Below are 13,739 nucleotides of genomic sequence, written 5' to 3' on the forward strand. Positions count from 1 at the left end.
AGGGAGAAAAACATTTTTTATGTCTTTCTTGAATATGATTAGCTGTCGTTTCATAAAAGTGTTAACGTTTCATAACTCACTGTGTTTTTCAGTGCTCAGCAACTTGTGGAACAGCATTCAGGACTAGATCTGTCAACTGTGTTGTGCTTGGTACAACAGACGTAGTCGATAACAGCAACTGTGCAGCACTAGGATTGCAGTTACCGAGTAACACTGAATTGTGTACAGAACTAGTACCAAATTGTCCAGTTTATGCTTTTGAAGTTGGAGAATGGAGCGCTGTAAGTATCCATATTGCCCCAGTATCTATTTCTTAGAACACACTTCTCAGTTGGTCTTTCTTCATTTTGTTTCAGAATGTCAACCCACTAGAAAATCTATAGAAATCTACTATTGGAAGTAATGAGTTACATACATTTTCCCTGAAAATAATTATTAAATTAGACATTTAAGACAAAATAGACAAATCGTGTTGTAGCCATTCAAATGACAGCGTCATCTCTGCATTATAACCATGTGTATAAAAAGAGTGTCTACCACCGAGATGGAGGAACATATAAAATCCTTTGTTGTGTCTTTTGATTGCAAACAATGTGATGTTGATACTTGCCTGTCTACTCTGCTTGCTATACACTGCGTTTCCTAATATTGACTGGATACTATGACTTGAATATATCCCCATAAGTTGATTGGTCGCAGTGGGGAGTGACTATACAAGATCAGACTCTTCGATTATTCAAACGGAGTCATTATGTAAATAAAAAGACGTACCTGCAATGAATATATAACGTATGATGATTTGCATATAATTTACATAGAACGCCAATGATTTCTATGTATATTCACAGTTATACGAAAAGTCTGAAAACGGCTGGGGAGGGCCAGGGCCCAGGGGTGATGAATTTTGAATTTGGATAGTTACTGTACAAGCTGATAGGTAGACAAAGGCTAGCATAATGTCAGGTCCGAAGATATAGACTTGTATCATTGCATCAGAGTCATTGCCACAATCGATCCATTACTTTTAAGACCTGGTTTCCAATTCTTCGCGTCACTATACTGTAGTTGGACATTTCCCTGTTATTTAAAAAAACAACTTTACCGAAGCAGCTCTATTTATGACCTTATTCTGTTTTACGTTTATATAGTGCTCTGCTACTTGTGGAACATCTATCCGTGTACGAAGTGTTACCTGTGTGGAACAAAACAGTGGAACTCCAGTTGAGGATGTAGTGTGTACCAATCTTGGCCTTCTTACACCAGCAGCACAGGAAAATTGTATAGTCCCACAATGTGTCGAAGTCAGAGTTGGAGCATGGGGAGAGGTGTGTGAATGTCTGCCTCTATAAGCATATTTATATAAGTATGCATACATTGTCAAGAAAAACAGTACTTTAAAGAATTATCATCTGCATTGAAGCGCACCAGTTATTTTATGTCTGCTCTGTTCAAGTCAAATGTTTGATTACTTATGACAACATGGTTGCCTTTTTACATTCTACATGGAATAAGAACAATATATATTAAACTCGTTCTGTTTCCCTTTCCCTATAGTGCTCAGCCACCTGCGGTACATCCTTCAGAATCAGAACAGTCACGTGCCATGTTTTAGGAGAAGATATCCAGGTAGATTCATCCCTTTGCACAACTGCTGGACTTGTCCTACCAACAACCGTTGAAACATGTACTGTACCAGCATGTTACGTATACTCAGTCTCAGAATGGGGCGAGGTAAGTCAACTTGAAGTGTAGAGGGCGATGATGATATCGGAAAGGGTTTGGCTGTTGACAGTGTACACTGTATGTTTGATAGTAGTGTATATTTTTACGTAAACTTAGTTTGTGTCGCTGACGACCCCCCCCCCCCCATTTAAAAGAAGCCTAAAATATAATACCATGGGAAACCAGGAAAGCATTCCGAAGGCAGTAGCCTTAGTATCATCAAGAAATATGAATGAGAAACCCATTTTACAAATATATTTCGAAAAGTACTGACGACGTAGCTCACAAGTATGATACATATGTGCAACCTTGCACTACATCATATTTTTGTACAGTTAACCTTAGGTTAATGTGCAAAATTATAAAATTGCTATTAAGTCGAGCTTTTTGCACAACATTATCTAAACATTACATTTAAGCTTGGCAATAAACATAGTCAACATAGACAATAGAAAATCTCTAACCTGACAATCAAAATGACGGTGAAAATATTTATTAATGTTAATTATTATGTGAATACTCCATTTATGAATATCAGTCCTGATATAAATTATTTATTTCTGAATAACCACCCTGCTATCAGTTGTTCTTGACTATTTATATAAAAAATAAAGAATAGACAAATGGAATAATACATATATAATTTCTTTTTATAGTAAGATTTTAAAAGAATATCTCGCCCAAGGTAGATATTATAAAGTCCTGTGTAAGTTACGTATTCATTTGAAAATGTTTTAAATTGAAAGCACGCTGACCTTACTATACCCTCTGATTGTATAGTTGAGTAAAGTAGCAAATTTGTTTACTTAGTTGTTAGTCAATCAGTTATTCAATCAATCAATCAATCAATCAATCATTCAATCAATCAATCAATCAATCAATCAATCTGTCAGCCATTCAGTTAGCTGGGTAGTTAGTTAGTTAGTTAGTTAGTTAGTTAGTTAGTTAGTTAGTTAGTTAGTTAGTTACGTACACACATGTTAAATAAAACTTCTGCCTATGATTTGAGTGCATAATTTTCAAAATATAATTATTTTGATTGATATCTTTACAGTGTTCAGCTACTTGTGGTGCTTCCTTCAGAGCAAGAACTGTTTCTTGTGTGATCCTTGGTACAACAGATGTAGTAGATTCCAGCAATTGCGCAGCACTTGGTTTGACGCCAGCAAGCACCACTGAATTGTGCTCTGTACCAGAATGCCCAGTCTATACCTTCATCGTTGGAGAATGGAGTTCTGTAAGTACCCACACTGTCTATGAATTCTCATTTTTGGAATTATGATCACATGCCTTCAATATCCATCGTGCAACATTAACTGAGCAGACTAAGATGCACTGGCCCGGATGTATGGTTACTCAAACGTGCAGTGCTACCAAAGGTGGGATGATCGTTATTGGCCAAAGGGTCTGGGTAACTAAACCTGTACTTTAACAATATAGCAGATTGACAAATTTATAATTATAACAGCACCATCTATTTTAGAGTGAACAAGACTAACATCTCGCGGTCGAAATGGGGAGTCAACAAAACCTGAAATGACTTTAAATACTTAAACAGCAGTATATACTAGTCCTTATATATAACGATGATTTTTCAGGGGAAATATATTTTAAAATCTTATACATTTGTCAGTTATGTCTTACATTGACATGTGATTTTTATCTTTTGTTTTTAAAGTGCTCTGCTACTTGTGGAACATCCTTCCGTGCACGAAGTGTTGAGTGCGTGGAACAAATCAGTGGAACTCTAGTTGAGGATGTAGTGTGTACTGACCTTGGCCTTACTAGACCAGTTTCACAAGAAGATTGTATTGTCCCACAATGTGTCGAAGTCAGAGTTGGCGCATGGGGAGAGGTAGGTCGTCTCGTAATATTACATGACAATTATATTTGCCCCTTTACTTCTTCATATCCTACCTAGAGGCGTGTAAACCAAAATTGATCTATTGAATTCTAATACTTTTATTTTCATTAATTTCCAGTGCACAGCCACCTGCGGTACATCCTTCAGAATCAGAACAGTCACATGCAATATTTTAGGAGAAGATACTCAGGTAGATTCCACCCTTTGCACAAACGCTGGACTGGTTTTACCAACAACAGTTGAAACATGTGCTGTACCATCATGTTACACTTACTCCGTCGGTGCATGGGGAGAGGTAAATATTTTTTTTTTTTTTTGAGAGAGAGAGAGACAGAGAGAGAGAGACAGAGAGACAGAGAGAGAGAGACAGACAGACAGACAGACAGACAGGCAGACAGACACACACACACACACACACACACACACACACACACACCAAAAAAAAACACACAATCAGACAGTGTGTATATGTGTGCTGAAATGAAAAGTGTTCCTGTGCAGGATTCACAGTGTTACCTATTCGTCATACATTTTACAGTGTTCAGCAACCTGTGGAACAGCATTCAGAACTAGAACTGTGAACTGTGTTGTGATTGGTACATCAGAAATAGTCGATAACAGCAACTGTGTAGCACAAGGGCTGCAGGTACCAGTCAACACTGAATTATGTACAGTACTAGTACCAGCTTGTCCTGTGTATGCCTTTGAAGTTGGCGAATGGAGTTCTGTAAGTATCCGTAGTATAACGTAGATAAATATAGCACTATCATAACCTGTTCTATATACTTCAAAATGTCAAAACTTAAGAAAGTGCAGAGCTCATTTCTATTTTGTTTCAATGAAAACTACCTCCAAAAATTAGTATTTCGTGTAATTTCATTAACATTGTACAAAAACAACTGACGCAATAGTTTTATTGCATATTGATATTATGTGGGGATTTGTACTTATGGTAAAACTCATGAAATTGGAAATGTAAGGAATCAGTAGAAGAACGTTTGATTTAGAATTTAATGTATGTATGTATGTATGTATGTATGTATGTATGTATGTATGTATGTATGTATGTATAGACCAAGCATAGGGTATTAAATAATATGCCAATTTTCTGTTTCAATTTCTACTTAAAGTGCTCTGCTACCTGTGGAACATCTATCCGTGTTCGAAGTGTTACCTGTGTGGAACAAAACAGTGGAACTCCAGTTGAGGATGTATTGTGTACTGATCTTGGCCTTCTTACACCAGCAGCACAGGAAGATTGTGTTGTCCCACAATGTGTCGAAGTCAGAGTTGGCGCATGGGGAGAGGTAGGTTACAAATTGTTATTGTTTAAAAAGGCATATGTACCATTTTGTCATTTTGTTAAACCCTATCTTTAGGTGCATGGAGACGAAATGCATGTAATCAATTCTTTTTGTTTCATTTTCAACAGTGCTCAGCCACTTGTGGTACATCCTTCAGAGTCCGAACAGTTACATGTAATCTGTTAGGAGAAGATGTCCAGGTAGATTCAACCCTTTGCACAAATGCTGGACTAGTTTTGCCATCAACAGTTGAAACATGTGCTGTACCGTCATGTTTTACCTTCTTAGTCGGACCATGGGGCGAGGTAAGAATACTTTGAATGGAAAGGCCGGTCAGATGAACTGGTTTGCAAATATTCAACATGTGAAATGATTTGCATTCTAAGCCTACTGTCTATAGATATGCTTGAATTCTGTTATTTTATTGACAAGGAAATGAAAATCGTTTTTTTTTAAAGTTTTAGATAATGTATTATTATTGCTACGTCACTGAAAAAGACAAAAAACAAGTATATATATATATATATATATATATATATATATATATATATATATATATATATATATATATATATATATGAGAGAAAATCCTTCATATGTCAATGTTACACCAAACAGTAGAAAGATTTGATGTATCAATTTTGTACAGAAGATTATGTAGACATTACTCCTATAGTATTATATATATATATATATATATATATATATATATATATATATATATATATATATATATATATATATATATATATATATATATATGTTGAGGGTAGAAGAAAATCAAGTCGGGTTTTTCGTCTCTACAAGCCTGTTTCGTGAGTAAATCACTCGTCAGGAGATGTTGATGTACGAGTGATTTACTCACGAAACAGGCTTGTAGAGACGAAAAACCCGACTTGATTTTCTTCTACCCTCAACATATACTCCGCTCTGCGTGCAGACGTATCGAGCACTGTACTACGGACAAATCTTACCACTGACTTCCTATATATATATATATATATATATATATATATATATATATATATATATATATATATATATATATATATATATATATATATATATATATGAGAGAAAATCCTTCATATGTCAATGTTACACCAAACAGTAGAAAGATTTGATGTATCAATTTTGTACAGAAGATTATGTAGACATTACTCCTATAGTATTAAACTTGGAAAGTGTATGTCAATATACTACTTTATGTATAAAAATGTAACATTTTTCAAGTTTACCATTCAATATGCTGAGTGAAGTATCAAAAAACTAAAGAGTGATCATGGTTTCTGTCTATTTTCAGTGTTCAGCCACCTGTGGCACAGCTTTCAGAGTAAGGACCATTAGCTGTGTTGTAATTGGTACATCAGAACCCGTAGATAATTCCAACTGCTTATCACAGGGACTCCAAATTGGAGAAACTACAGAATTGTGTACTAGTAGTGTACCTGTCTGTCCAGTTTATGCTTTCAACGTTGGCGAATGGGGTCAAGTAAGCATATATATTTCATATAATATAAATATTCACTGGCAAAAAACTCCTAAGTTTTCGTGGTTTATATTGTCTAAACCACATTGATATCGTAAACGAATATTTAATGCCGTTATACATACATGTCATTTAGCGATGTATTTTTGTTTGGAAAACAAAATACGAGTGAGCTAAAGGGACTGTCACTTCGAGTCGAGGAAGAGAAGTTACAAAACTCTTAGATCCATGAATAGTATTCAGGAGTAATATGACTGCGTCTCCGAAACATTTATTTAAGAAAAAATGGTATCGATTCTGAACATTTCATCTCCTATTTCGAGCACTGCAAAACCAATGACGTAATGCGCGTTGTCGTGCATGACGAAGAATGACCAGAGTATAAATTCCATTGTTACTGTTCGAACGATTACAACTTGGCTTTCATGTGGTATGATATGATGATGTAGTACATGTTTCATTGTAGTTGCTGCATCGACGGTACGTATTGTGTATGTTCGCCATGAACCTTTCTGGTAACATTTAATATTCTGAATTATTTTATATGTATCTTTACCTCAGCATAGAACCTAAATCCCCTTTTCTGTTTTCTTTTTCGTTAAAAGTGTTCTGCAACTTGTGGAACATCTATCCGTGTACGAAGTGTTACCTGTGTTGAACAAAACAGTGGAACTCTAGTTGAGGATGTAGTGTGTACTAATCTTGGCCTTGTTAGACCATCATCAGGGGAAGATTGCGTTGTTCCACAATGTGTCGAAGTCAATGTTGGTGCATGGGGAGAGGTAAGACATGACATTGGCTATACAACTATTGCCAAAATAGAAAAGTTATTACATTGTCAAAACGTATTGCTATAATGCCCAAGTATCCAACCGTGAACGTTATTGAAATGCGTAGATTTATTTTCTGTTATTGGTTGTTGGTGTGTTTACAAGTTTAGCTTTGCTCTGTCATTTTTGAAATGTGCAATTATTTTTTCATATACCATCATCAAAATCTTGTCCGATTATAACAATACCCTTTATAATTTGGAAAAGGGACACTTAAGACTTGACAACTGATGGATAAGTGACTTAATATTAATATTACCGGTACTGCTATGTGTGTGTGTTAATCGTTTAAATATTAACTTGTTTGTTCAATTCATTTCCAGTGCTCAGCTACCTGTGGGGCCAATTCCTTCCGTGTTAGAACAGTGAACTGTGTTGCCCTGGGAACCAATACACCTGTTGATACTGCACAGTGTACACAGGCTGGGCTTGCACTCCCCACTACCGTTGAATTGTGTAGTACTAATGCCTGCTTCTCTTACTTCGTTGGAGCCTGGGGCGAGGTGAGCAATTTGTGTTTGTGTGTGTGTGTGTGTGTGTATGTGTGTGTGTGTGTGTGTGTGTGTGTCTGTGTCTGTGCGTTTGTGTGTGTCTCTGTGTGTGTGCGCGAGTGTTTATCTATGTCTCTGTCTCTGTCTCTGTCTCTCTGTATCTATCTATCTATCTGTCTGTCTGTCTGTCTGTCTGTCTGTCTGTCTGTCTCTATCTCTCTCTCTCTCTCTCTCTCTCTCTCTCTCTCTCTCTCTCTCTCTCTCTCTCTCTCTCTCTCTCTCTCTCTCATACCTTTATCAAAATGGTCGATTTTCAAGGTGGTCATTCTGGAAGGTCGTATGTTTTTAGAGAGCTTGAATGTACATCAGAAAACGACTGACACTTAATATCTCAGCATTTATAGTATCTCCTACATCTCTTTGCAGTGTTCTGCCACATGCGGTAACTCGATCAGAAGCAGAGATGTCTATTGTATTTCGGAAGGAACCAATGTTGAAGTTGATGCAAGCAATTGTGCTCAACAAGGACTTACACTACCAGTTAGCCAAGAGATATGTACTACCGTACCACAATGTTCAATGTAAGTTGGTTTTTTTATCTTTTCGTATCTGAAAAAGAAGGGAGGGTGGTAGTGGTGGTGGTGGTGGTGGTGGTGGTGGTCATCTTGACAGGCATATAAATATAGTCTGTCAAAATAATGGCAAGCTCACACTTTCGATTTTTAACCATAATTCAAGCATTAACATACCCGTACGCATATATACACATACCCGTACGTACGTACGTACGTACGTACATGCATACATACATACATGCATACATGCATACATGCATACATGCATACATGCATGCATGCAGACAGACAGACAGACAGACAGACAGACAGACAGACAGACAGGCAGGCAGGCAGGCAGGCAGGCAGGCAGACAGACAGACAGACAGACAGACAGGCAGGCAGGCAGACAGGCAGGCAGACAGATAGACATCACGATACACACACACACACACACACACACACACACACATATATATATATATATATATATATATATATATATATATATATATATATATATATATATATATATGAAACGAGCAACTACATTTAGATAGCGACATCAATTGTACTGCTCATTTTTTATAGTAAATGCAGTTGAGTTAGGTGAAGATGAATTCTCAATTATAATGTTTATCAACATTTCTTACAGATATGTGTACAGCACTGGCAGTTTCGGAGCCTGTAACTGTGACACTAACACACAGACTAGAACAGTTACATGTTTGCAGATTTATGGAACAAACGTTGTCACAGGAACAGATGAGGAATGTTTAGCAGCAGGACTGACCAAACCAGCAACTACCCAACCATGTACATGTCCATACTACTGGTTCACTGGTGATTGGGGAGAGGTAAGTGATATTTATACTAACGATAAACCATAACATGCCCTCATAACATGCAGCAAATGCAGCAGAAAGGGTCATAAACACGTGTGCAAATACAACCACCGAAAAAAACGCCGGGTCGTTTGCTGGAGTGGGGTGAGCTAAGGAAAGACTTCATGCAAGCACAAAAGTAGGTGAACACAAAAATCCAACTGATGCAAAACAGGAGTGCCTCTGTCGCTTTTACCAGTCTATGGAAGCTATAATGTAAAACTAATAGTCGTAGTCGGCTGTTAATATCAGGAAACAGAATTATCAGGGTATCCCGGCTCCTGTGGTGTTTATACTTATAAGTTTCGATACTATGTGTCTTTGCATGATACTTATCTCATTCCTACTTACCACAAGCAAGCAAATGCATCGGTGTTTTTCGCGGGTTTAGGACGATTCTGATTATCTTAGAGATATTTATCTAACGCCCAATAATATACATGTGTACCAATCCAAGAAATCTCTGATACATGTATAATTTTATTCAAATACGTTTATAATCAAAATTTAATTACACTACGCCTGATAAAAAATGAAGTTAGTATGATATGCATATTCTTCACAAATGAAGTACAGGCTGCAGTTGTGAAGTTATCATAAACCCAAGACAGGAAACATATATAAAGTGCAACTAGCGTCAAATATGAATAAATTAATTAGGCATTCATGGTTTAAATGGTATTTGTCATTATATTTGGGAATTTAGTCAAATTGATCGACTGTAAAGATTGATGGCAAATTACATATGCATTAATCGATTCACGTTAGAACGATAAGTATCGTCTCCATGACTACACCAATAAATATGATTAACTTGTTAGAAGTTGAAATTTCTGTCAAGACCTTCCTGTAAAATGTGTTGTTATCAATCTGAAAATACATATCAGTATTCACCAGATTAGAGTAAAGAATCCGGGCTCTTTCCCAATACAAATCTATTTGTGTATATTTGTCTGTACGCTGTGTGCTGTGTGGAGCCGTATATCGAGTTTAATATGTCGTACCCAGTGTAACTGGTGAAGTGTTTTGTGACGTTTTATAGTTGAGATGTTGGGTCAAACAAGCCTACACAACTCGATTACATGGTGGCAGCGGTGGGATAAATACATAAGAAGCTAGGAAATGGCCGACTTAGTAACAAATGTCATATCATTCTCCTTTATACAATAGTGCTCTGTTACCTGCGGATGTGGTGTTCATTCTCGTGTTGTGGAGTGTCGCACAGACAAGGACAACCCTCTTTCAGTCGTACCGGATTCTCGTTGTGTTGAAGCCAAACCAATTATCCAGGAAGAGTGTTACATGGTTGAATGCCCAGAAAGCTATGGTAAGTTATCGAAGACCGTCAAAGTGCCAGAGAGTGTCACCATTCACAATCGTGGTTCTCAGTTGTTTAGCTTTTCTTCGAGGCAACAACATTATATCAACCGTACTCTGTTTTAAGAAAGACTGGGTGAATTTCACTGTTTGCAAACGTAGCTGCATGGATTAGTAACGAAAGGAATGACCGCAAGGGACTGTCATTCACATACAAGCGTGCAGAGCGAACGAGATTTGTACAGTTTTAGTGCAAAAATATACACCAGAAGAATTTGTATGTTCAAGGATCTTCGTGTAATTGAACATAGATGTTTTATGTCTATCTCTACAAACCAAAGATATGTTCTCAATAATCAGTTATTTCTTCACCCTTTTTTAGGATGTGGCGCTGAGTATGAAACTTTTACCGGCCAGATGGATTCACCACTATACCCAGACGTTCTTTATCCACGTGAACTTGACTGCGTGAAGCACATTCACCTTCCAAGTGGGTACCATGTTAGCCTCACCATCCTGGATATGAACATCGAGTTTGATGATAACTGTGAATTCGATCATTTGACGGTAAGTACATTATTTGTCACTTGAAGGCAACTTAATAAGTACTAAAAATACACTGATACTTTTTAGTAAGAAATTAACATATAATTATAATTCATTTATTAGATGAATATTTACTAGTATTTGAACTTCAGTAAACTCTTACTCAAACTTAAAGAGAGAAGTTATGAAATATTCTCAGCATTTCCAAAATTTGACAAGTGAATCAAATCTTATTTACGAACGATCGTCAAGTGTGTTCACTACTAATACAGCGGTAAAAATCGCTATAATTGTGTTCCTTTCTGACAAAGTCGACATGATTTGACAACCATATCAAGTAGAATTTTCGATCATTACATTCGGAGATGGGTATGTCGTACAAATGGCACGTTAATCAATTGTACTTCTGTGACCCGTTGGCATTTTGACCGCGTTTTTAGCAATATAATATCACATGTAAGGGAACGAATTTTTATAAAATGTTGACGAAGTTTCGCCTCGAAAGATGAAACGATTTCCTTGCAGATTCACTATGTGCTAAACTGTAGAGACTTACAATTTGATTCTTTGATTATTATATAATTTGTTATTATTTGTGTCTTTTTTTAGATCCTTGATAAAATTACCGGTCAAGGTCAAACGTATTGTGGAGCTCTCGATGACCCCATTGAGTTCGTTTCTACTGGTAATGAAGTCCAAGTCCAGTTTATCACAGATAGCAGCATTGAAGGTACTGGTTGGTCTTTAACATGGCAAGCGATTGAAAACCAATAACTGCAATTAAGTGTTGAACTTTGACATGTGATGATGTCATCTCCAATGTCAATTTAGGACAATTTTTCCTTTATGAATGGTTCTTATTTGACAGTTTAAATCGCACTGTAACATTTTTAATTAAATAAAATGAATTAAAAAAATAGCAAAAGAATCTTTCTGACAATTGTGTGGATAAGAAAATGGTTGGGTAAAGAGCTTTCAATAAAAATAACTGTGTATATTTACTGAATTTTGTATTGTAAATCGTCAACGTATGTGGTTTGTTCATATTTATATGGGTGTTTTAAGCATTTTAAAAAAACTTTGTTTACTAGTCATTCAACAAATATAGTTTTAGTGTCTGAAGTTAGGTTTATTATTTTTTTAAATGCTGTCAAATACCTTTATAACTTTGTTAAATAATGAATTCATCTTTTTAGAAGTATTATTAGAATTCCCCAGTGGCTGTAGCAATAGTATTTCTCTTTTTAATTAGGTTGCCAATTTATGTTTGTTATGTTGTTATGTTTTGTTACGAATAGTACAATTTATTCTGTGTAACGCTTTACTATCCAATGTAGATCAATATTAGGACAATTTTGTATTAATTTACATTGTACCCTCTGTATAACGAATTCTGCTATAATTCCAATAGACTACATGCTTCGCTATTATGAACATTTCATTATAACAAACATAGTCGCCTAATAAATTCGTTATAAAGAGGTAATCGTTCACTCTACTTTTTACACAAAGTTAAGAATATCTGTATATTTTTGGTGTTAAATAAATTGACAGACATTCTTATCCAAAGAAATGACAACGGCCTCTTCATTTTATATTGCTTAGAATCTTACATAGATGTTCTCACCAAAATTGCAAAATGGTTACGGTGGGAAATTAGTATGTGATGTCGTACTAGATCACACATGAGTAATGAGTGGAGAGAGAGAGAGAGAGAGAGAGAGAGAGAGAGAGAGAGAGAGAGAGAGAGAGAGAGAGAGAGAGAGAGAGAGAGAGAGAGAGAGAGAGGGAGAGAGGGAGAGAGGGAGGGAGGGAGGGAGGGAGGGAGGGAGGGAGGGAGGGAGGGAGGGAGAGAGAGAGAGAGAGAGACAGAGAGAGAGAGACAGAGAGAGACAGAGAGAGAGACAGACAGACAGACAGACAGACAGACAGACAGACAGACAGACAGACAGACAGACAGCGCATGTGACATGAGTGAATTGGTGAGTGAGTGAGTGAGTGAGTGAGTGAGTGAGTGAGTGAGTGAGTGAGTGAATGAATGAATGCATAAAAGTTTAGCACTAGCTCCATTTGCCCAATAACGAAACCTTCCCTCCTACTGAAGCCTAGTACACTAACGGCTTCGGATCAACCTGACACAAATCCCATGTATATCGAGATACAGAAAGCTCTAATAATCCAGACATATTCTAGAAATCTAAAAATATATGCATTTAAAAAATATCTATTTTAAGGTAAATATATAATTACCTAAGCTTCCGTTTAGTTTTGTCTGCTGCAGTGGTAGTCGCCATTTTAGTTGTTAAAGGGAGACACGTTCATAAAATGTGTGTTCTGGGGAGTCATTTCATGATTTTACTCTATCACTATTAACCCATTCAGTACTGAAAACTTTGCCGCCAAAATTATTTGAACAAAATTCTTGTTTTTATGTAAGTTTTTGGCATATATCAGCTTCATTTTAGACTGAAATTAAAGAAATGTTATTTCGTAATGAAGTAATATTATTATAACTATGAAAATGTTCATATAAATTGGTTCCCAAAATTATTTAAAACTCGTCTCCAGTCATGAAAGGGTTAAATTTCCATCAAGAGATATGAATTGTGACAATCTATATACAATACTAAACATTTAGTTCTCAACTGCATAGTAAAGATACGAGAGTAGACATGATAGTTTGAGAGAGTTATGAGTTCAATATTCGTTGCCATCGGTTGTTATTTATTATTGATAAT

General features: G+C 36.3%; 1 protein-coding gene across 1 annotated transcript in view; it reads left to right on the forward strand.

Annotated features, from left to right (window-relative positions):
* The window catches only part of LOC144451758 (uncharacterized), a 39,025-nt gene extending 31,789 nt beyond the window's left edge, over positions 1 to 7,236 (forward strand). The window contains exons 34-44 of the mRNA XM_078142662.1: positions 93 to 281; positions 1,149 to 1,325; positions 1,555 to 1,731; positions 2,777 to 2,959; positions 3,401 to 3,577; positions 3,705 to 3,881; positions 4,125 to 4,313; positions 4,717 to 4,893; positions 5,019 to 5,195; positions 6,194 to 6,382; positions 6,985 to 7,236. Coding sequence (XP_077998788.1) covers positions 93 to 281; positions 1,149 to 1,325; positions 1,555 to 1,731; positions 2,777 to 2,959; positions 3,401 to 3,577; positions 3,705 to 3,881; positions 4,125 to 4,313; positions 4,717 to 4,893; positions 5,019 to 5,195; positions 6,194 to 6,382; positions 6,985 to 7,236 — 2,064 coding nt within the window. The remainder of the gene's footprint in view (positions 1 to 92; positions 282 to 1,148; positions 1,326 to 1,554; positions 1,732 to 2,776; positions 2,960 to 3,400; positions 3,578 to 3,704; positions 3,882 to 4,124; positions 4,314 to 4,716; positions 4,894 to 5,018; positions 5,196 to 6,193; positions 6,383 to 6,984) is intronic.
* The last annotated feature ends 6,503 nt before the right edge of the window (positions 7,237 to 13,739 follow it).

Source organism: Glandiceps talaboti, chromosome 21 (genome assembly GCF_964340395.1).
Source record: "Glandiceps talaboti chromosome 21, keGlaTala1.1, whole genome shotgun sequence".
Classification (NCBI taxonomy): domain Eukaryota; kingdom Metazoa; phylum Hemichordata; class Enteropneusta; family Spengelidae; genus Glandiceps; species Glandiceps talaboti.